This window comes from Pseudophryne corroboree, chromosome 3 (assembly GCF_028390025.1).
Source record: "Pseudophryne corroboree isolate aPseCor3 chromosome 3, aPseCor3.hap2, whole genome shotgun sequence".
Classification (NCBI taxonomy): Eukaryota; Metazoa; Chordata; class Amphibia; order Anura; family Myobatrachidae; genus Pseudophryne; species Pseudophryne corroboree.
This window is the reverse complement of record NC_086446.1, coordinates 617,351,661-617,372,271: the sequence shown is the minus strand read 5'-3', so window position 1 is coordinate 617,372,271 and position 20,611 is coordinate 617,351,661. Positions and strand designations below refer to the sequence as shown.

The window sequence follows — 20,611 nt, the reverse complement described above, 5'->3', positions numbered from 1 at the left end:
AGAAGCGTGGGCTTTCCCTGATAAAAAATTGGTAATTCCTAAGGGGTGGTCTTCTGTATACCGGCGGTCGGGCTCCCGGCGCTCAGTATACCGGCGCCGGGAGCCCGACCGCCGGCATACCGACACTTATTTTCCCTCGTGGGGGTCCACGACCCCCATAGAGGGAGAATAAAATAGTGTGGCGCGCGTAGCGCGCCACCGTGCCCGTAGCGTGGCGAGCGCAGCGAGCCCGCAAGGGGCTCATTTGCGCTCGCCACACTGTCGGTCAGCCGGCGGTCGGGCTCCCGGCGCCGGTATGCTGGGCGCCGGGAGCCCGACCGCCGGCCAGCCGTAGTGAACCCTTCCTAAGAAGGTACTAATGGCGTTCCCTTTCCCGCCAGAGGATAGGTCACGTTGGGAAACACCCCCTAGAGTGGATAAAGCGCTCACACGTTTGTCTAAAAAGGTGGCACTACCGTCTCCGGATACGGCCGCCCTCAAGGAACCTGCTGATAGAAAGCAGGAGGCGATCCTGAAGTCTGTGTACACACACACAGGCATTATACTTAGGCCAGCTATTGCGTCAGCTTGGATGTGCAGTGCTGCCGCTGCGTGGTCAGATAAACTGTCAGAAAATATTGACACATTAGACAGAGACACGATCCTGTTAACCATAGACCATATAAAAGACTCAGTCTTATATATGAGAGATGCACAAAGGGAAATCTGCCGACTGGCATCTAAAGTAAGTGCATTGTCCATTTCTGCTAGGAAAGGCTTATGGACTCGCCAGTGGACAGGAGATGCAGATTTAAAAAAAAAGCACATGGAAGTGTTACCATATAAGGGTGAGGAATTATTTGGGGATGGTCTCTCGGACCTAGTTTCCACAGCAACGTCTGGGAAGTCAGCATTTTTACCCCATGTCCCCTCACAGCCTAAGAAGGCGCCGTTTTATCAGGTTCAGTCCTTTCGGACCCAGAAAAACAGGCGTGGAAAAGGCGGGTCCTTTCTGTCCAGAGGCAGAGGTAGGGGAAAAAGGCTGCAACAAACAGCAGGTTCCCAGGAGCAAAAGTCCTCCCCCGCTTCTTCTTCCAAGTCCGCCGCATGACGGTGGGGCTCCCCAGGCGGAGCCAGGTACGGTGGGGGGCCGCCTCAAGAATTTCAGCGATCAGTGGGCTTGCTCACAGGTGGATCCCTGGATCCTTCAAATAGTATCTCAGGGGTACAAACTGGAATTCGAGGCGTCTCCACCCCACCGGTTCCTAAAATCTGCCTTGCCGATTGCTCCCTCAGACAGGGAGGCGGTGCTAGCGGCAATTCACAAGCTGTATTCTCAGCAGGTGATAATCAAAGTACCCCTACTTCAACAAGGCCGGGGTTACTATTCCACACTATTTGTGGTACCGAAACCGGACGGTTCGGTGAGACTCATTTTAAATTTGAAATCCTTGAACACATACATAAAAAAATTCAAGTTCAAGATGGAATCGCTCAGGGCGGTTATTGCGAGCCTGGACGAGGGGGATTACATGGTATCCCTGGACATCAAGGATGCTTACTTGCATGTCCCCATTTACCATCCTCACCAGGAGTACCTCAGATTTGTGGTACAGGATTGCCATTACCAATTCCAGACGCTGCCGTTTGGACTGTCCACGGCACCGAGGGTATTTACCAAGGTTATGGCGGAAATGATGATACTCCTTCGAAAAAAGGGAGTTTTAATTATCCCGTACTTGGACGATCTCCTAATAAAAGCGAGGTCCAAGGAACAGTTGTTGGTGGGAGTAGCACTATCTCAGGAGGTGCTGCACCAGCACGTCTGGATTCTGAATATCCCAAAGTCACAGCTGGTTCCGACAACGCGGCTACTGTTCCTGGGTATGATTCTGGATACAGTCCAGAAAAAAGTGTTTCTCCCGGAGGAAAAAGCCAGGGAGTTGTCATCTCTAGTCAGAGACCTCCTGAAACCAAAACGGGTATCAGTGCATCGCTGCACGCGGGTCCTGTGAAAGATGGTGGCTTCTTACGAAGCAATTCCCTTTGGCAGGTTCCATGCCAGAATCTTTCAGTGGGACCTGTTGGACCAGTGGTCCGGATCGCATCTTCAGATGCATCGCTTGATAACCCTGTCTCCAAGAACCAGGGTGTCGTTACTGTGGTGGCTGCAGAGTGCCCATCTTCTAGAGGGCCGCAGGTTCGGCATACAGGACTGGGTCCTGGTGACCACGGATGCCAGCCTTCGAGGCTGGGGGGCAGTCACACAGGGAAGAAACTTCCAAGGACTATGGTCGAGTCAGGAGACTTCCCTTCACATAAATATTCTGGAACTAAGGGCCATCTACAATGCCCTAAGTCAAGCAAAATCCCTGCTCCTACACCAGCCGGTGCTGATCCAGTCAGACAACATCACGGCAGTCGCCCATGTAAATCGACAGGACGGCAGAAGAAGCAGGATGGCGATGGCGGAAGCCACAAGAATTCTCCGATGGGCGGAAAATCATGTACTAGCACTGTCAGCAGTGTTCATTCCGGGAGTGGACAACTGGGAAGCAGACTTCCTCAGCAGACACGACCTCCACCCGGGAGAGTGGGGACTTCATCCAGAAGTCTTCCAGATGCTGGTAAACCGTTGGGAAAAACCACAGGTGGACATGATGGCGTCCCGCCTCAACAAAAAGTTAAAAAGATATTGCGCCAGGTCAAGGGACCCTCAGGCGATAGCTGTGGACGCTTTAGTGACACCGTGGGTGTACCAGTCGGTTTATGTGTTCCCTCCTCTGCCTCTCATACCAAAGGTATTGAGAATAATAAGAAAGCGAGGAGTAAACACCATTCTCGTGGTTCCGGATTGGCCAAGACGAGCGTGGTACCCGGAACTTCAAGAGATGCTCTCAGAGGACCCGTGGCCTCTACCGCTCAGACAGGACCTGCTACAACAGGGGCCCTGTCTGTTCCAAGACTTACCGCGGCTGCGTTTGACGGCATGGCGGTTGAACACCGGATCCTAAAGGAAAAGGGTATTCCGGAAGAAGTCATTCCTACGCTTATTAAGGCCAGGAAAGATGTTACGGCAAAGCATTATCACCGCATATGGCGGAAATATGTTGCATGGTGCGAGGCCAAAAAGGCCCCAACAGAGGAATTTCAACTAGGTCGATTTCTGCATTTCCTGCAAGCAGGAGTGAATATGGGCCTAAAATTAGGCTCCATTAAAGTACAGATCTCGGCTCTGTCGATTTTCTTTCAAAAAGAACTAGCTTCAGTACCTGAAGTTCAGACATTTGTGAAAGGAGTGCTGCATATTCAGCCCCCATTTGTGCCTCCTGTGGCACCTTGGGATCTCAACGTGATGTTGAGTTTCTTAAAATCACATTGGTTTGAGCCACTAAAAACCGTGGATCTGAAATATCTCACGTGGAAAGTGGTTATGTTATTGGCCCTGGCTTCAGCCAGGCGAGTATCAGAATTGGCGGCTTTATCATGTAAAAGCCCTTATCTGATTTTCCATATGGATAGGGCAGAATTGAGGACTCGTCCCCAGTTTCTCCCTAAGGTGGTGTCAGCGTTTCACCTGAACCAGCCTATTGTGGTGCCTGCGGCTACTAAGGATTTGGAGGACTCCCAAGTTGCTAGACGTTGTCAGGGCCCTGAAAATATATGTTTCCAGGACGGCTGGAGTCAGAAAATCTGACTCGCTGTTTATCCTGTATGCACCCAACAAGCTGGGTGCTCCTGCTTCTAAGCAGTCTATTGCTCGCTGGATTTGTAGTACAATTCAGCTTGCACATTCTGTGGCAGGCATGCCACAGCCAAAATCTGTAAATGCCCATTCGACAAGGAAGGTGGGCTCATCTTGGGCGGCTGCCCGAGGGGTTTCGGCTTTACAACTTTGCCGAGCAGCTACTTGGTCAGGGGCAAACACATTTGCAAAATTCTACAAATTTGATACCCTGGCTGAGGAGGACCTGGAGTTCTCTCATTCGGTGCTGCAGAGTCATCCGCACTCTCCCGCCCGTTTGGGAGCTTTGGTATAATCCCCATGGTCCTTACGGAGTTCCCAGCATCCACTAGGACGTTAGAGAAAATAAGAATTTACTCACCGGTAATTCTATTTCTCGTAGTCCGTAGTGGATGCTGGGCGCCCATCCCAAGTGCGGATTGTCTGCAATACTTGTAAATAGTTATTGTTAACTAAAGGGTTATTGTTGAGCCATCTGTTGAGAGGCTCAGTTGTTTTCATACTGTCAAACTGGATATAGTATCACGAGTTGTACGGTGTGATTGGTGTGGCTGGTAAGAGTCTTACCCGGGATTCTAAATCCTTCCTTATTATGTCTGCTCGTCCGGGCACGGTGTCCTAACTGAGGCTTGGAGGAGGGTCATAGTGGGAGGAGCCAGTGCACACCAGGTAGTCCTAAATCTTTCTAGAGTGCCCAGCCTCCTTCGGAGCCCGCTATTCCCCATGGTCCTTACGGAGTTCCCAGCATCCACTACGGACTACGAGAAATAGAATTACAGGTGAGTAAATTCTTATTTTTTCATCCACTAGGGGTCACTGGAATACTCTTAGGAAGTACCAAAGTTTCCCCCTTGCGCGGGAGAGCTGTTTGGCACTTGTAACGCTAGACGGCCAAAGCTAGATGCTGATGCCGCAAACGTATCAAACTTCTAAAAGCGCACAAACGTGTGCACTGATGACCATGTAACTGCACGGCAAAGTTGCGTTGTTGAAGCTCCACGACCTGCTGCCCATGACGTTCCCACAGAACGCGTGGAATATGCTGAAACAGATGCAGGCGGTTATAGACTAGCATGAAAGCAGGCTTGACGAATGGTCAGCTTAATCCATCTAGCAAAGGTCTGTTTGGAAGTTGCATCATAGAGAACAAACAATGTATCAGTTTAATGTACTGTTGATGTTCGGGCTACATAAATGCGGATTGTGCATACCACCTCCAAAGTTGCTGGAGTTCCTGAATCTTCTGAAAACTACGATTGGTTGATGTGAAAAGAAGAAACTACTTTCGGTAGAAAAGCTGGATTCATCCGAAGTCCCGCTCTGTCATCATGAAATACCAGATACGGTGGCTTGTATGACAAGGCACCCAATTCTGAAACACTGTTTTCCAAGTTAGAAACTTAACATCAATGTGTTGCAAGGGTTAAAAAAATGAAGACTGCAAAAAATCCAAAACTAGATTCAAGTCCCATGGAGATGTAGGTGGTATGAATGGAGGTTGAACTCGAAGGACACCTTGCAGGAAAGTTTGAACTGTTGGCAAAAGAGCCAAATGCCTGTGAAAGAAAATTGACAAGGCAGAGACCTGCACTTTTAGTGTAGCTAAACGTAGTCCTCCATCTAACCCCACTTGCAAAAATAGCAAAAGACGGGATAACTTGAAAGAAGATGTCGGAAACTTCCAAGCTTCACACCAACCTATATAAGCTCGCCAAATTCTTTGATAATGAGCTGCTGTAATTGGCTTCCTAGCATGCAACATGGTTGGTATAACAGACTCTGGAATGCCCTCTTGTCTTAAGAGAGAGGTTTCAACAGCCACCCAATTGCCCCGAGTTCCAGGACATTTACTGGTAGTAATCTTTTTTGGTCTGACCATAGACCCTGAAGCTGACAATGTAGGACTACTGCTCCCCAACCTCTGAGACTTGCGTCCGTTGTCAGAATTATCCAATTCCAGACTCTGAATCTTTTTTTTTCCTGCGGTGAGATTGTGTATGTGGAGCTACCAGAGTAGTGACACTGTGGCCCTCGGAGACAACCGCACCATCTGATAAATTTGTAGGTGAGAGCTCGACCACTGTGCGAGAAGTTCCAGTTGAAAAGGACATGAGAGAAATCTTCCGAACTGGAGTGCTTCGAAAGACCCAACCATCTTTCCTAACAGTCGAATGCACAAATGCAGAGACTGTCCGAGGTTTGAGCACTAACTGTACCAGATGATGAATACTTTGTGCTTTCTTTTCTGGCAGGGTAATTCATTGATCCACCGTATCCAAAATCATTCCTAGGAATTGAATTCTTTGACACAGAACCAGGCTTGATTTCTTGAAGTTGACAATCCAACTGTGCTGAACTAGTACATTGTACGTTAGTAAGGCATGTTGAAGGAGTATTTGTTGAGACTCAGTTCAGTAAATAATTTTGCCCATGACTAATGCACACCGACAGACAGTAATACACCGACATACAGTACCACAGTGAAACACAAGTCCTCACGACTCAGTAAAATATTTAACATAAGTATTTATGAAACCGTGTGCACTGCACTTGGTACACACTGAGATTCTTTTAAACTGTGCTTCACTAAAGTCCTACTAACACCCCTGCCGACTCTGGTGGGCATGTGTTGTAGGATCTACACCCAATTCCTGTAGAATGAAACGGGAAGTCATGAGAAAATGGTGTCCACACCATGTGCTTTAGTCTTTCCTATACAGTAGACGTTATGAACAACTGTGAATTTGCACTCCACTTTCCTAGGGTTTTTGCCCCTGTATTAACCCTCTTGGCCACCTCCCTTATTGAGGGTACTTGGTGTACTTATGTAAGCTTAATAGCCTGAAATGTACTTTATTGTCCCCCCACCGCTTGTTACTGCGGCTGTGGAGCTGTGCGGGTGGCCAGCGGCGACAGCACTATCTCCCCCTTAGCTATGAGCACACCTGTGGCTAAGGAGGGGAGCGGTTATGGCTGCCCTTGGCAGCTGCAGAAGCTGTCCGCGGGCGAAATCACGTTCCTCCATCTGTGTGCGGCTGCAGCTGCCCGAGGGAGAAATCATGTCCTCCCATGTCTGTGTGGGGGCCGCAGCAGCTGGAGCTGTTCGCGGCTGAAATCATGTCCTCCCAGGAGGGGTGTGCGGTCAGCGGTCGTCAGGGAAGTGCTGTGAGACGGGGATCGGCGGGTGCCCAGCGGCGGCAGTGTGACTGACCGCGGCTGGGCAGGGGTGCGCACTGTAATTGTCACACATGGCGGGCGCGGCAGCATGAGCTGACCACCCTGCTAGACAGTAAACTCTGGTCTCCCTCTTGTAATGGAGCGGCGACTGTTAGCCGACCTACCCCCAACCCCTCCCCTCCTTACCTCAGTTCAATGTGGAGGCTCTGCTGACGGGGCTTCTGCATAAGCTTCGTCCAGCTACTTACGGCCAAGGCTGAATCAGCAAAAGCCAATTTAGGTCTATGGAGGGGCTCCTCTCCTGAGCGCCGACAAGCCTATGCTGCAGGTCAGCAGCACATAGTCCCTGACCCAAGCTTCTTAGTAAGCTGGGAAGGGACTGTGAATAGATAAAATAAAAAGTTTTAGAAAAAATAAAAGTGAAACCCTTTAAGACTTCCAGCACGTGTCCTATCCCTGCGAAGGCACAAAAAACACTGAGGTACCTTGGGAGTATGTAGGGGGTGGAGGGCTACTATTTTAAATATTTAAACATGCCTGTCCCTGCTAACGCCCCATCTATATCCCAAGAGTACTCCAGTGACACCTAGTGGATGAAAATTAAATAGGTGCAGTACATCAAAATTGTTACTGACTGCCTGTTAGGACAGTATGAGTGCACCATTAGTATAACTGTGATGCTTATGCCAGCAGCCGTCTTTCTGCATCTTCAAGGGAGGACACGTTTTATAGAGAGAGATTGGATGATTCTTTCCAAACACCATGGCACCAGCATAAAATTACATCTTTAAAAGAAAAAGAATGAAAAGAAAAAAAATAGAACTCAAAATTGCAGTTAGCAAAGAGTTATTGGTTAGAAGACTGTTTACAGCACACAGATGAAGACTGCATTGGAACTAATATAAATCCCTTAAACCCCTAGTGAGTATTCATAGAGAAATCACTGCTGGGAGCAAGTTCTTATTCAATATAGTTTATTATCCTTACCCAGCGGTAATGCATCTGGCAGATGGCTTTCATATAATATAAGTAATGATGGGGAACAGCAAAGAGGGGGATAAATCATAATCTGTAAATATTCACTGACCTTTCTATTCAGTGTATCGCTCTAAAATGCAGTTACTTAACTAACATACTTCTTTTGATTAAATGTCTCTTTATCTCCTGTTTGAGCATGACCTCCCCACATACACAGAGACCAAAGTCTTTCTTCACCGAGCTGTCACCGGACTGTCTAGCTATAGGAAATAATGTCATTTGCAGAAAGCGCACGTCTGGTTCTCCGTCCTTGTCTGGTATACCCTGCCTGAGTGTGACGGGAGACGTGCATCGTTTTCTGCAAGGAAGGCTGTGTTCAAACATATCCATATAAGATTTGATCTGTGTTCTGAATATCACTATATATTTACTTTGATCAAGTCCATACCTGCTTTTTACAATTTTAAGATCTCTGAGAATTTTACTTTTCAGGAGTTTACTTTGTTTATTAGCATAAAATGAATTTGTCAACTCCTATAAATGCCTCTTTTAAAAACCGTACATACAATATTCCATTTTTCTTTCTCCTTCGTCTGACCGATGACCTTCTTATCTCCTATATGATTAATGCATCTTGAGCAGCCCTCAAAATAGCAATCAATAGGTCACCATGAGTTACATACTGGCTACCTTTTAACGTTGATTAATAAACTAATATGAGCAGACGTAATAAGATAAACAGGTCAATGGCTATCCAGACCTCTGTAGGGATGGGCTCGCTTGCAGTAGTGCTATAGATGAAGTCTCCTGTAGATTGCAAAAAGAAGGAATGTTTACGTGGGTATGAATGTGGATGTAAGGAACAGCAAGGTAAGGCTCAAAATATACCTATATAAAAAACTAAATACCAGTATAAACATAACCTCAAGATAAATTTGTGTGAAAAAAGGTATTTAAATGTAAAATTATCGACCGTTGTTATTCCTAAATTGTCATTAAAATAATGTAATTAAATGTAATAAAAGTAGATGTTGGATATGACTCTTTAATAATATATCCAAATGTTATTAAAAAGTCTTTACATCCAGTCCAGAGTAGTTCAGTTATGGAGATACACATACAGTTTAAGCATACTTAAATTATTATTATTATTATTATTATCCTTTATTTATATGGCGCCACAAGGGTTCCGCAGCACCCAATTACAGCGTACATAAACAAATAATCAAACAGGAAAACAGCAACTTACAGTTGACAACAATATAGGACAAGTACAGGGTAAATAAACATAGCTACATCAGCAGATGACACTGGAATAAGTATCAGGTGGCAGAAGACTGCTGGATTTGGTGCAGCTGAAGATTATTAAAGTAAGAAAGAAAAGGGTAAGCACATGAGGGAAGAGGGCCCTGCTCGTGAGAGCTGACATTCTAAAGGGGAGGGGTAGACAGACTGGTGAGACAGATGGGGTACATAGAGAGCGTGGAACAGAGGTTTAGGATGAGATTTGGCTGGGTTTGGTGAAGAAGTGGGTCTTGAGAGCCCGTTTGAAGTTTTGTAGAGAGGTGGAGAGTCTGAGGGGGAGAGGTAGGCAATTCCAGAGAAGTGGTGCAGCACGTGAAAAATCTTGGAGGTAGGAGTGGGAGGAAGTAATCCGTAGGCATGAGAGTCGGCGAGCATTAGCAGAGCGAAGAGGACGGGTGGGAGTTTAAAGCGAGATAAGATCAGAGATGTAGATGGGAGAGGAGTGGGTGAGGGCTTTGTAAGTGATATTGAGAAGCTTGAAATGGATTCTGAAAGGGAAGGGAAGCCAGAGAAGGTCTAGTAAGAGAGGAGAGGTGGACGTAGTGCGTTTGGTGAGGAAAATGAGCCGGGCAGCAGCATTGAGGATAGATTGGAGTGGAGAGAGGTATTTGTCAGGAATGCCAGTCAGGAGGAGATTACAGTAGTCCAGTTTGGAGATGACCAGTGAGTGGATAAGAGTCTTAGTAGCATCCTGGGTCAGAAAGGGTCTGATCCTGGAAATATTTTTTAGATGAAAACGGCAGGTTTGTGAGAGGTGCTGAATGTGTGGTTTGAAGGAGAGGGAGAAGTCGAGGATTACTCCAAGACAGCGCACTTGGGGGGGTAGAGGAGATAGTAGTGCCATCAATAGATAATGAGATTGTAGGAGGTGAGGTTATGCGGGAGGGAGGGAAGATGATCAGCTCGGTCTTAGACATGTTAAGTTTAAGAAAGCGCTGGGACATCCAGGAAGAGATAGCAGAGAGACAGTTGGAGATACGAGTGAGGAGAGTAGGGGAGAGGTCTGGAGAGGAAAGATAGATTTGAGTGTCATCAGCATAGAGATGATATTGGAAACCAAAAGAACTAATGAGCTTACCTAGTGAGGACGTATAGAGAGAGAAGAGAAGAGGACCAAGGACAGAACCTTGGGGTACCCCTACAGTTAGTGGAAGTGAGGGGGAGGTGGAGTCATGAGAGGAGACAGAGAATGAACGGTCAGAAAGGTAGGACGACAACCAAGGGAGGGCAGTGTCACGCAGACCAATGGAGTGAAGGATTTGCAGTAGGAGAGGATGGTCCACAGTGTCAAAAGCAGCCGAGAGATCAAGTAGAATAAGTAGAGAGTAGTGTCCCTTAGATTTAGCAGCATGGAGGTCATTGCATACTTTTGTAAGGGCAGTTTCAGTGGAGTGGAGAGGACGGAAGCCAGACTGGAATGGGTCAAGCAGTGAGTGTGAGGAAAGAAAGGAAGTAAGGCGGTTGTAGACAATACGCTCAAGGAGTTTGGAGGCAAAAGGGAGGAGAGAGATGGGTCGGTAGTTGGAGAGAGTGTTTGGATCAAGGGTAGGTTTTTTTAAGAATAGGAGAGATGAGTGCGTGCTTGAAGGCAGAGGGGACAGTGCCTGATGAGAGGGAGAGATTGAGAAGGTGGGAAAGATGGGAACAAGCAGAAGAAGAGAGGTAGCAGAGGAGGCGGGAGGGGATAGGGTCAAGTGGGGAGGTGGTGAGGGGACAGGAACGAATGAGGGCCATGACTTCCTCTCCAGATGCATGGGAGAAAGATGACAGAGTTGGTGCGAGGGATGGGGAGGGTTGGTAAGGGATGGGAGAAGGCTGGTTACTGATGGTCTGGTGTGATGTGATGTCCTGACGTATGGAGTCAATTTTGGATGTGAAGTAAGTGGCAAAGTCAAGAGCAGAGAGTGAGGAAGGGAGACGAGGTGGAGGTGGGCAGAGGAGTGAGTTGAGAGTGGCAAAGAGGCGCCGGGGGTTGGAAGACTGGGAGGAGATGAGGTTCTTGAAGTATGACTGTTTAGCAAGAGAAAGGGCAGCACTGAAGGATGAGATCATAAGTTTGAAATGGAGGAAATCTGCCTTAGAGCGTGATTTCCTCCAGTGTCGCTCAGCAGTACGTGAGCATTTTTGCAGATATCTGGTGCATTTGGTGTGCCAGGGTTGAGGTGTTAATTTGCGAGGGTGAATAGTGGTTGGTGGAGCAACAGAGTCAAGAGCAGAAGTAAGGGAAGCATTGTATGTGGAAGTGGCTTGTTCAGGGCATGAGAGAGAGAGAATAGGAGAGAGAAGTGAGTCAAACAGGGAGGAAAGGAATGTGGTGTCAATAGCTTCAATGTTATGCTTAGTGATGGTAGCCTTAGGAGGTAGAGATGGGGAAGTCGAGAGAGATAGGTTAAAGGAGAGCAGGTGGTGGTCAGAGAGGGGAAATGGGGAGTTGGAAAAATCAGAAATATCACAGCGGTGAGTGAAGACCAGATCCAGTGAGCTCCCATTCACATGGGAGGGTGAGGAGGTCCACTGGGAGAGACCAAGTGAAGAGGTGAGGTTAAGGAGTTTAGAGGCAGGGGATTGTGTAGGGATGTTGAAATCGCCTAGGATAATGGTGGGAATGTCAGAAGAGAGGAAGTGAGGAAGCCAGGAAGCAAAGTTGTCGATGAATTTGGAAGCAGTGCCAGGGGGGCGGTAAATGACAGCTACTCTAAGATGGACTGGTTGGAAGAGGCGTATGGCGTGGACCTCCAATGTAGAGAATATAAGGGATGGTTCTGGTGGTATGAGTTGGTAGGAGTAACTAGAAGGTAAAAGGACCCTGTATAGTGGCAGCTGGCATGCAAGCATACATCTTCCCAAACAGGAGGATCCTGGTATAGAGGCTGGATCCGGTGCCACAACGTTGCTATGTCACAAACTCTTAAGTTATATACAGTTCTGCTTATTGCTCCTAATGTTTTGCTTGTACTGCAGTAAAATGTCTGTCACAGCCAGGATAAAGTCTAGTTACTGCTGATTCTACACTTCTTGTTGTGATGTATTGGTCATCACAGTTAGATAGTATGTATACCTAACAGCTTTAGACTAATACCTCTGCATATAGCAAAATCAGTGATAGCAGCGAGGGAAATAAACCATGTACTTTCCTTTTTTACAGAGGTAAAAGAGGCCCAGAGGCGGAAGAAACTAATGAAGGCGAGATTCAAACAAGAGGAAAATATTGCAAGCGCCATGGTGGTCTGGAACACTGAAATCCTGCCAAACTGGGATGCCATGTAAGTATTTACAGAGGCTGCTGGCAGGGAAGGTGAGAGAATGGCTTTGGTATAACATACAGTATTTGGAAAGTATCTTGGCAGCCTGTGAAATATGTCATGTTTGTAAATGGCTGATCTTAAACAGAGAGCTTATATTTTTTCATTACTTGCTCACAAGTGGCTCCCATGTATCCCTGATTTTAGAAGATTATTTTATGTGTTTTGTTTTATTCCTTCATTCAATTAATGCTTTGAAATAAAAAAGCAAAATAATAAACCAATAATAGGAAATCTTGGCAAATATGTGATCAGCCTTAACAGTAAAACCACCTACCTAATATTGTGTAGGTTCCCCTCGTGCTGCCATTTCAGCTCTGATCCATCAAGGCATGGACTCCACAAAACCTCTGAAGGTGTCTTGTGGTATCTTACACCAAAACGTTAGCAGCAGATACTATAAGTTGCGATGTTGGGCCTCCATGGCTCAGACTTTTTTTTCCAGAACATCCCACAGATGGTCGATCAGATTAAAGATCAACACCTTGAGCTCATTTTCAAGTTCCTCAAACAATTTTTGCAGTATGGCAGGGCGCATTATGCTGCTGACAGAAGCCATGGCCATCAGGGAATACTGTTGCCATGAAGGGTGTACTTGGTCTGCAGCAATGTTTAGGTAGGCAGTAAATGTCAAACTAACATTCCACATGAATGCCAGGAAACAAGATTTCCCACCATAACATTGCCAAGATTATCACACTGCTTCATTCAGCATGACTTCCTCCGATAGTGCATCCTATTACCACCTCATCCCCAGGTAAATGATGCACACATACCAAGCCGTCCACATGTCGTAAAAGAAAACGTGATTCATCACACCAGGCCACCTTCTTCCTTTGCTCCATGGTCTGGTTCTGACGCACACATACCCATTGTAGGTGCTTTTGGCGATGCACCTGGGTCACCACTTTTTTCAGCAATTTGTGCTACGGTAGCTATTCTGTGGGATCGGACCAGACAGGCTAGCCTTCGTTCCCCACACATATCAAGGAGCCTTGGGCGCCCATGATCCTATTTCACGGTTCACCAGTTGACTTTCTCTGGATTACTTTTTGCAGGTACTAAACACTGCATACTGGGAACACTCCACAAGACCTATCATTTTGGAGATGCACTGACCCAGTCGTCTAGTCCTCACATTTCCTCTCTTGTCAAAGTAGCTCAGATTCTTATGTTTGGCCATTTTTTCCTGCTTTAAACTCATCCACTGACTTTTCACTTACGGCCTGATTTGTAGCACCCCTTTGGCTTGTGCCGTTGTAATGTGGTAATCAATGTTACTCACGTCAGGTGTCAGTGGCTTTAATGTTTATGGCTGAGCACTCGTTGATTTCATTGCTGTTTTAGTATCTCAGTTTTGCAGCCTGTATGGATGCTTTATAGTTTTTTTGCCTGAGTCTGAGTCACACACAAGTTTCAATGTAGCCACAGCTAGCCATTTTTAGCAAACTGCACATACAGTATATTTTGGGGAAGCATATGTTTCATTAAGAGCTAAACATAGATTCTATCTCGTGCACGTCATATTTTTGCTGCAGTGACTAATTGGGAATTACTGGGTGGGACCTGTGCCACTTTGCATGTAAGCGAAACTTGCAGTGGACGTGTAGTTAGTTAGTATACTTCTATACTAGTTGTGCATAATACACACCAATATATAGACTGGCAGCATTATAGTAACTGAATTCTGTTCCCAATACTATTTTCCTGTATATCTTTTCACATCTACTGGACTTAGTGTTGCACCCAGGGTTCACATGCGCCCCCCCCCCCCCCATAAACACACACACACACCTTTCTACACTTAAATATCCTGTGCCTAGTAATAAGGTAGGAGTAATTGCAGTTGATAGTGATAATGGCTGCTCTCCTACCTGGGTCAGTGCTGTCACGTTGATGTGTGCGACTCACAACACGAGCATATGATTGCATCAGAATTCCATTCACTGTAGTCTTCTGCTATTGTACCCGCATTACACTTAGAAATGAGGCCATTAAGCTTCATTATTCCTACTGATAGTCACATTATTAGTGGAACTTAGCTTTTCCTGTATATGAGATGCTATATTACTCCCTATAGAGCATATAATAGACCTGACTCCATTTAATATATTAGAAGAAAAATCCAGCCTTGTAAATCTCTGGTTATCTGTAGTTTAAAATCAATACAGATGTGTCCTCATACACCTGCCTCTATACGCCATGCGGCTTGAGATGCCTCGCTGAGCAGTTCTTATTTTCACCCGCATGTGGGTCAGCCACAATCAGATGCAACAAAACAGCTTCACGAGTCTGCAGACTAATCGGGTTTTGTTGCATCGTAAATAAGATGCACATTCAAGCCCAAAAAAAAATCTTGGCGCAAGATGAGTCCACCAGACTTGGCACTCCAAGAAGGAATATTTGGCTCAACTGCAGCAATAGTGCATGAGGACTCAGCTGTATATACATATGTATGTTCCAGTATCTTGGCAGAATCTGTATTACATCTGTAAATTTGCTATGTTGTTGAGCAGAGTTTACTGTTTTTCATCCATTGGTGTAAGCTCTATATAGCTTGTGCGGTGTAGGAACTTTATGCTTATTGAATAAACTTTCCTGTGACCCCAATTTTACTACTTTACAGATATTTATTTTGTTTGAACATGTTCCTGAAAATGTATATGTTTATATTGTAAGCAGGATTTTGTTTTCCATATAAAATTACTCATTTCTCCCACATCCAGGCTGGGAGACACAAGACAATCGGATTACTGATGGGGACCACAGGAGTTGGCACTTAAAAAGAACTGTAAATATAAGCTCCTACCATCATCAGTTCCTAGCAGGCCAATGCAATTAAGTGCCTATTGAAGCTTGGCAGCTTTTGGTGGGGCTGTGGTGGCATTTTTTTGCTTTGTAATGTTTTTTTTTTCTGTTTCAACAGTCAGGCTTGCTGTATTATGTTGACTGTGGCATGCAGGAAGCTGGGGCAGGCTCGCTGTTATGCAGCCTTGATGGGAGGGGGAGCTGTCCTGCTTGTTCTCTGCGCGGACCACCTGGACCCGGGGACTACCGTACACGAACACACTTTTAGAAGGTGTCGGTCATTAGCACAATCCCCGATGGCTGCGCCATCACAGTGGGTCTCTGCAGTGGCTTCCATTAGGCAGTGTGCATGCGCACATGTATTGTGGAGAGTGGAAGTACAATGCGGGGGGGGGGGGTTCTCGATGCTGCTGGCTACCCCCGCTAAGCTACAGTTTGAGTGGTCCTGAGCACTGCGTAGGACACCCGGAGCTGTGGACAGTCCCTTTCCCTTCTGGACAGGCGCTGGGGAGTAAGTTACTCTCCTTTGTATTGCTGGTGTTGGCCTGCTGAACGGCTAAGTACCCCTTTTGTTTTTGGTGCTCTTTTAAAGGGGTGACTCTGACTATTACATGTGTTCGTGCCTACTACAACTGTTTATTAGCCATTTTTACCGATATGTTGCCGTATCGCGCAGGGTTAATGGCAGACAAGGCAAAGGCTGTCATGGCTAAAGGCAACACTATGGAGTTATTTTTTACATGTGTGCAATGCCATGTCAAGTTGCCATGTGCGCAAGTGGACTCGGGCGCTCTGCACTGTCTGTCGGGGATCTGCGTCTACCACTGAGGAGTCTGCGTGGGCTCTCTACTGCTCTGTGCCTGACTTGGTGTATCTACTTGCCCTTCAGCAGGAGTAAAAAGTCTAGGGACACTGTTGTGCCTGTAGTCTCACTGCCGGTGCATGTTTCCCTGGTTCCAGAGGGGGTGGCTCCGCCAGTGCCTGATCTGCCCTGGATTCGAAACCATGGTCCTCACAGCTTCCAGTATTGAAAAGGTTTCTTCATATTTGGAACGTTTTTTGAGAATCCTTGGCTGCATGCGGCCCAGAAACGCCTTCTGTCCTCCCAGGGTTCCTTGGAGGTCTCTGATTCGAAAGAAAAGGAGGGCAAATTTCTGGACGATGTAGTTCTTCCAGAGGGTGAATATTTAAATTCTTCCTCGCCTCTGCAAGTCAAAGATTTCATTGCTGCAGTCCAGCAGGCCACCGGATGGGAAGTTTTCTGTTCTCCGCAGGTTTGCTCCTCTTTATCACCTTCTGGAACATTTGGCAAAGTGGGAACAGTCTCCAAAGCTAGTTGCCCTAGTGATGCATTTGGTGAAGCACACGGCACTTCCTGTTTAGGACTCTGCGTTCTTTCAGGGATCTGCTGGGCAAGAAGTTGGAGGGTTGCCTCAAATCTCTCTTGTTTGGATCTGGAGTGGTTATCCACCCTTTACATGGCCCGAGTCATCCATGCCAAGGCCAATAGAGTTGGGCTAACCGACTTGTCGAGGGACCTCCGGGGTGATTCTTCCAACGATTCGTTGCTTGTCTTGGCAGAAAATTGGAGTATGTCTGTGAGGCTGTGCAGGACGGGTCCCAGGTGGCACTGCGGGACTCCACTGCTGCCATCGCTGCTCTGCTTGCCCTTGGCTCTGCACTTTTGACATGGATTTTGTGTCCAAGTAGTCCTTGGAAGCACTTTTTTTTTTACTGTGGGTGTTCTTTTTGGGCCCGAGTTGGATGCCATAACTGCCCAGGGAAGAGTACTTTTCTTCTGGTGGCTGCTCCAAAGCAGCAGGGTCCGCAGTTTTGTACATTTCATGCTTCCATTCGAGGGGTGCTCTCAACAGGACATTATGACATTTGTGTTATTGTGACCACAGGCGCAAGTCTCCTCGGTTGGGGTACCGTGGCCTTACATCTTCGCCTCCAGGGTCGTTGGTTAATTATTAAAGGTGACCCTACCTATCAATTTGCTTGAGCTCCGAGTCCTCTATTTGGCTCTGTTGCGGACCGAGTATGTCCTGGCCGGCCAGCCAGTGTGGATTCAGTTGGACAATGCCCCAGTGTTGTTGTATGTGAATCAGGGTGGCACCAAAAGTGTGGATGGTGGAGATGTCCAGCATTCTGTCCTGGATGGAGCCCATCGTTCTGGCAATCTCAGTGGTGTTCACACCGGGCATGGTTAATTGGGAAGCAGACTTCATCAGCAGAACCATGTTCTTCCAGAGGAGGGGTCACTGCATCCGGTGGTCTTCCAACAGCTTGTTTAGAGGTGGGGTCTTTTGGATGTGGACCTCATGGCATCTCGTCACAACTTTAAGGTCCCTCGATTTTGTGTGAGATCCGGAGACCCACTGGTATTCGCGGTCAATGCCATGACAGTTCCATGGAGCTTCTGTCTGGTGTACCTCTTCCCCCTGATTCCCATGTTATCTTGCGTGGTTCCGGACTGGTCGCACAGTTCCTGGTACGCCTTCGGTTTTCAAACAGGAGGTAGGTCCCGGGTGACGTCTTCCACTACGCCCAGGGTCCCTTTCTGCACAACGACCTTTCTCGATTTACTTTAACAGCTGGGCTCTTAAAGGCTAAGTGTTTTCGCCTTCAGTGGTCAATACTATGTTACAGGCCCGGAAACAAGTTTCATCTCGCAATTACCACATAGTCTGGAGGTTCTGCATACTCTAGTGTGAGAGGCATGACTTTCAGAATTCATGGTTCCGCCTTCCTTGTTTCTTAGCGTTCCTTCAGGACAGTTTGGAAGTCGGTTTATGACTTTGTTCCTTGAAGGTACAGATTTTTGCTGTGACGATTTTTATTTTCAGTAGCGTCTGCCACTTTTTTCAGAAGTTCAGACTTTTTTACCAGGTGTTCAACCACCGTTTCGTTCACCTGTGTCACCATGGGCTCTTAATCTGGTGCTCTGGCTCTCATGAAGGCTCCCTTTGAGCCTTTAGATTCGGTGAACTGAAGTTTGTCACTTAGAAAATTGTTTTTGTTATGGCCATTGCCTCAGTGGGTTTCAGAGTTGGGGGCCTTGTCTTGCAGACCACCTTTTCTACTATTTCATGATGATAGGGCAGTTCTGCGTACAATTCCTTCTTTTCAGCCTAAAGTTATTTTTCGGCTTTTCACATTTAGTCAGGAAATGGTTTTTGCATTTTTCTCAATTTCTTAGATTGGTTGAGAGAATTTGGCTCTGTTGGACGTAGTCCGAGCTCTGTGGCTATGTTTGGACAGGACTTACTCCGTCCAGCCATCAGATTCCCTTATTGTTCGATATGACGCTCACAAACATGGTTGGCCGCCTATTAAGCAGACCATTGCTCGGTGGATCCACTCCATTATTACTCTGGCCTATTCTGGTGTGTGGCGTCCAGCTCCATTAGGGGACCTGTACTCTCCACTACAGTGGTGGCATCCTCCTGGGCTGCGCGTCACGGGACTTCCACTGAGCGGGTTTGCCAGGCAGTTACGCAGCTACCTGTTCCTCTGTCTATGTGTTCACTCCGGCGACATCCCCTTTGGGCGTACTGTTCTCTGGTTAGGCAGCCTGAGGGCTGTATTCAATAACTGTCGGAGGGACGGCAGCTTCCGACAGAAATAGGTCGTAAGGGGTTCCGACCAATTCAGTAGGGGCTGATTTTTCCCGACTTGTCGGAAAACACGTGGATCGACGGAATAGCCGCTGATCCACGTGCTTCTCTCGTAAATGGGACCAAATCCGACAGGTTTTGTCCCCCTTTCCGACCAACTCAATCCGACTTGAAAACAAGTCGGATTGAGGTGAGGAGACAAGCGGTGCTGCGGGCCACGGTGGAAGCAGAGATTGGCGGCCGGCGCGGGGAGCTGGCTGCGGGGGGAACATGGCGGCCGGCGGGAAGAGGCGGGGCGGGGAGACCTCTCTCCCTGCAGCGCCTCCCCCCGCCGCCTCAGCCATGTCCCCCCTCCTGGCCACCGATCTCTGCTCCCCCCACGGACCAGCTTACCCCCGCCGCCGTCCCGCTCACGCCTGCCGCCATCTGCACTCCTGGCCGCTGCTGTCAGCGTCTCCGCAGCCGCTGACAGCAGCGTCCGTCCATTGAATAGGGGTTGTCTGATCCATTCCGACAACTGCATGTCGGAATGGATCTGACTTTTATTGAATATACCCCTGAATCTTTCCTCCCCTAGGGGCGGCTGTTGAACATCCCATTGTCCAGTGTCATCCAGCCTGGATGTAGAAGAAAATAGGATTTTTGGTTGCTTACCATTGAATCCTCTTCTCTGAGGACCTGATTCAGACATGGTTGCAGATCGCTGTGGACGCAGCCAGACCTGTGTCCATCTCCTCACATGATGGGGGCTGTCCAGCACAGTGCAAGGCCGTCCAGCTTGTGTGATGGGTCACCTCCTGATGCGGACAGATCAAACTAAAGTTGACCCCTGGCTGCCAGGCCGTCAGCTGCCATTTTTATAGGAGCGGCTGTGTGTGACGTTGCGCAGCCGCCCTGAAAGTCACGGCACACTGCCGTTCGGCTCTCCCCGCAAATGCCCACTGCTGTCAAGCACACTGTGACGGCTGCATTGTGTAAACACAGACCACATGAACGCGGCCGCTGCATAATAACGCGCGGTTACGTCCATCTCTGAATCAGCCTCTGAATCCGGCGAGTTGCACTGGTCTATTGGGAGTTGCTGAGGGAAGGAGATAATATTTAAAGTTATAGTTTTGTTTAAGTGTCAGCTCCAATGGTCTCCATTAGCAATGTCATTGTCCAGTTTCCCCCAGCCGTATTCAGAGAAAAGGATTCATTGGTAAGCAACCAAAAAAATCCTCTTCATTCGGTTCTGTTGATTTTACAGAAGATGTACACTTTATATTAAATGTTCTAATTTGTTTCTTTATACAATATTATAATGTGTATAATAAGATTTTAAACCTACCGGTAAATCTTTTTCTCCTAGTCCGTAGAGGATGCTGGGGACTCCGTAAGGACCATGGGGTATAGATGGGCTCCGCAGGAGACATGGGCACTTAAGACTTTAGAATGGGTGTGCACTGGCTCCTCCCTCTATGCCCCTCCTCCAGACCTCAGTTAGAGAAACTGTGCTCAGAGGAGACGGACAGTACGAGGAAAGGATTTTTGTTAATCTAAGGGCAAGATTTATACCAGCCCACACCATCTACACCGTATAACCTGGAATATACGCAACCAGTTAACAGTATGAACAAAACCGCATCAGCCAACGACTGATCTTAACTGTAACATAACCCTTATGTAAGCAACAACTATATACAAGTCTTGCAGAA

At 47.3% G+C, this 20,611-nt stretch overlaps 1 protein-coding gene across 1 annotated transcript in view; it reads left to right on the top strand.

Annotated features, from left to right (window-relative positions):
• Nucleotides 1-20,611, top strand: part of TBC1D12 (TBC1 domain family member 12) — a 307,345-nt gene that overhangs the window by 254,623 nt on the left and 32,111 nt on the right. Inside the window, exon 6 of the mRNA XM_063961654.1 lies at nucleotides 12,330-12,447. Within this exon, the coding sequence (XP_063817724.1) occupies nucleotides 12,330-12,447 (118 nt within the window). The remainder of the gene's footprint in view (nucleotides 1-12,329; nucleotides 12,448-20,611) is intronic.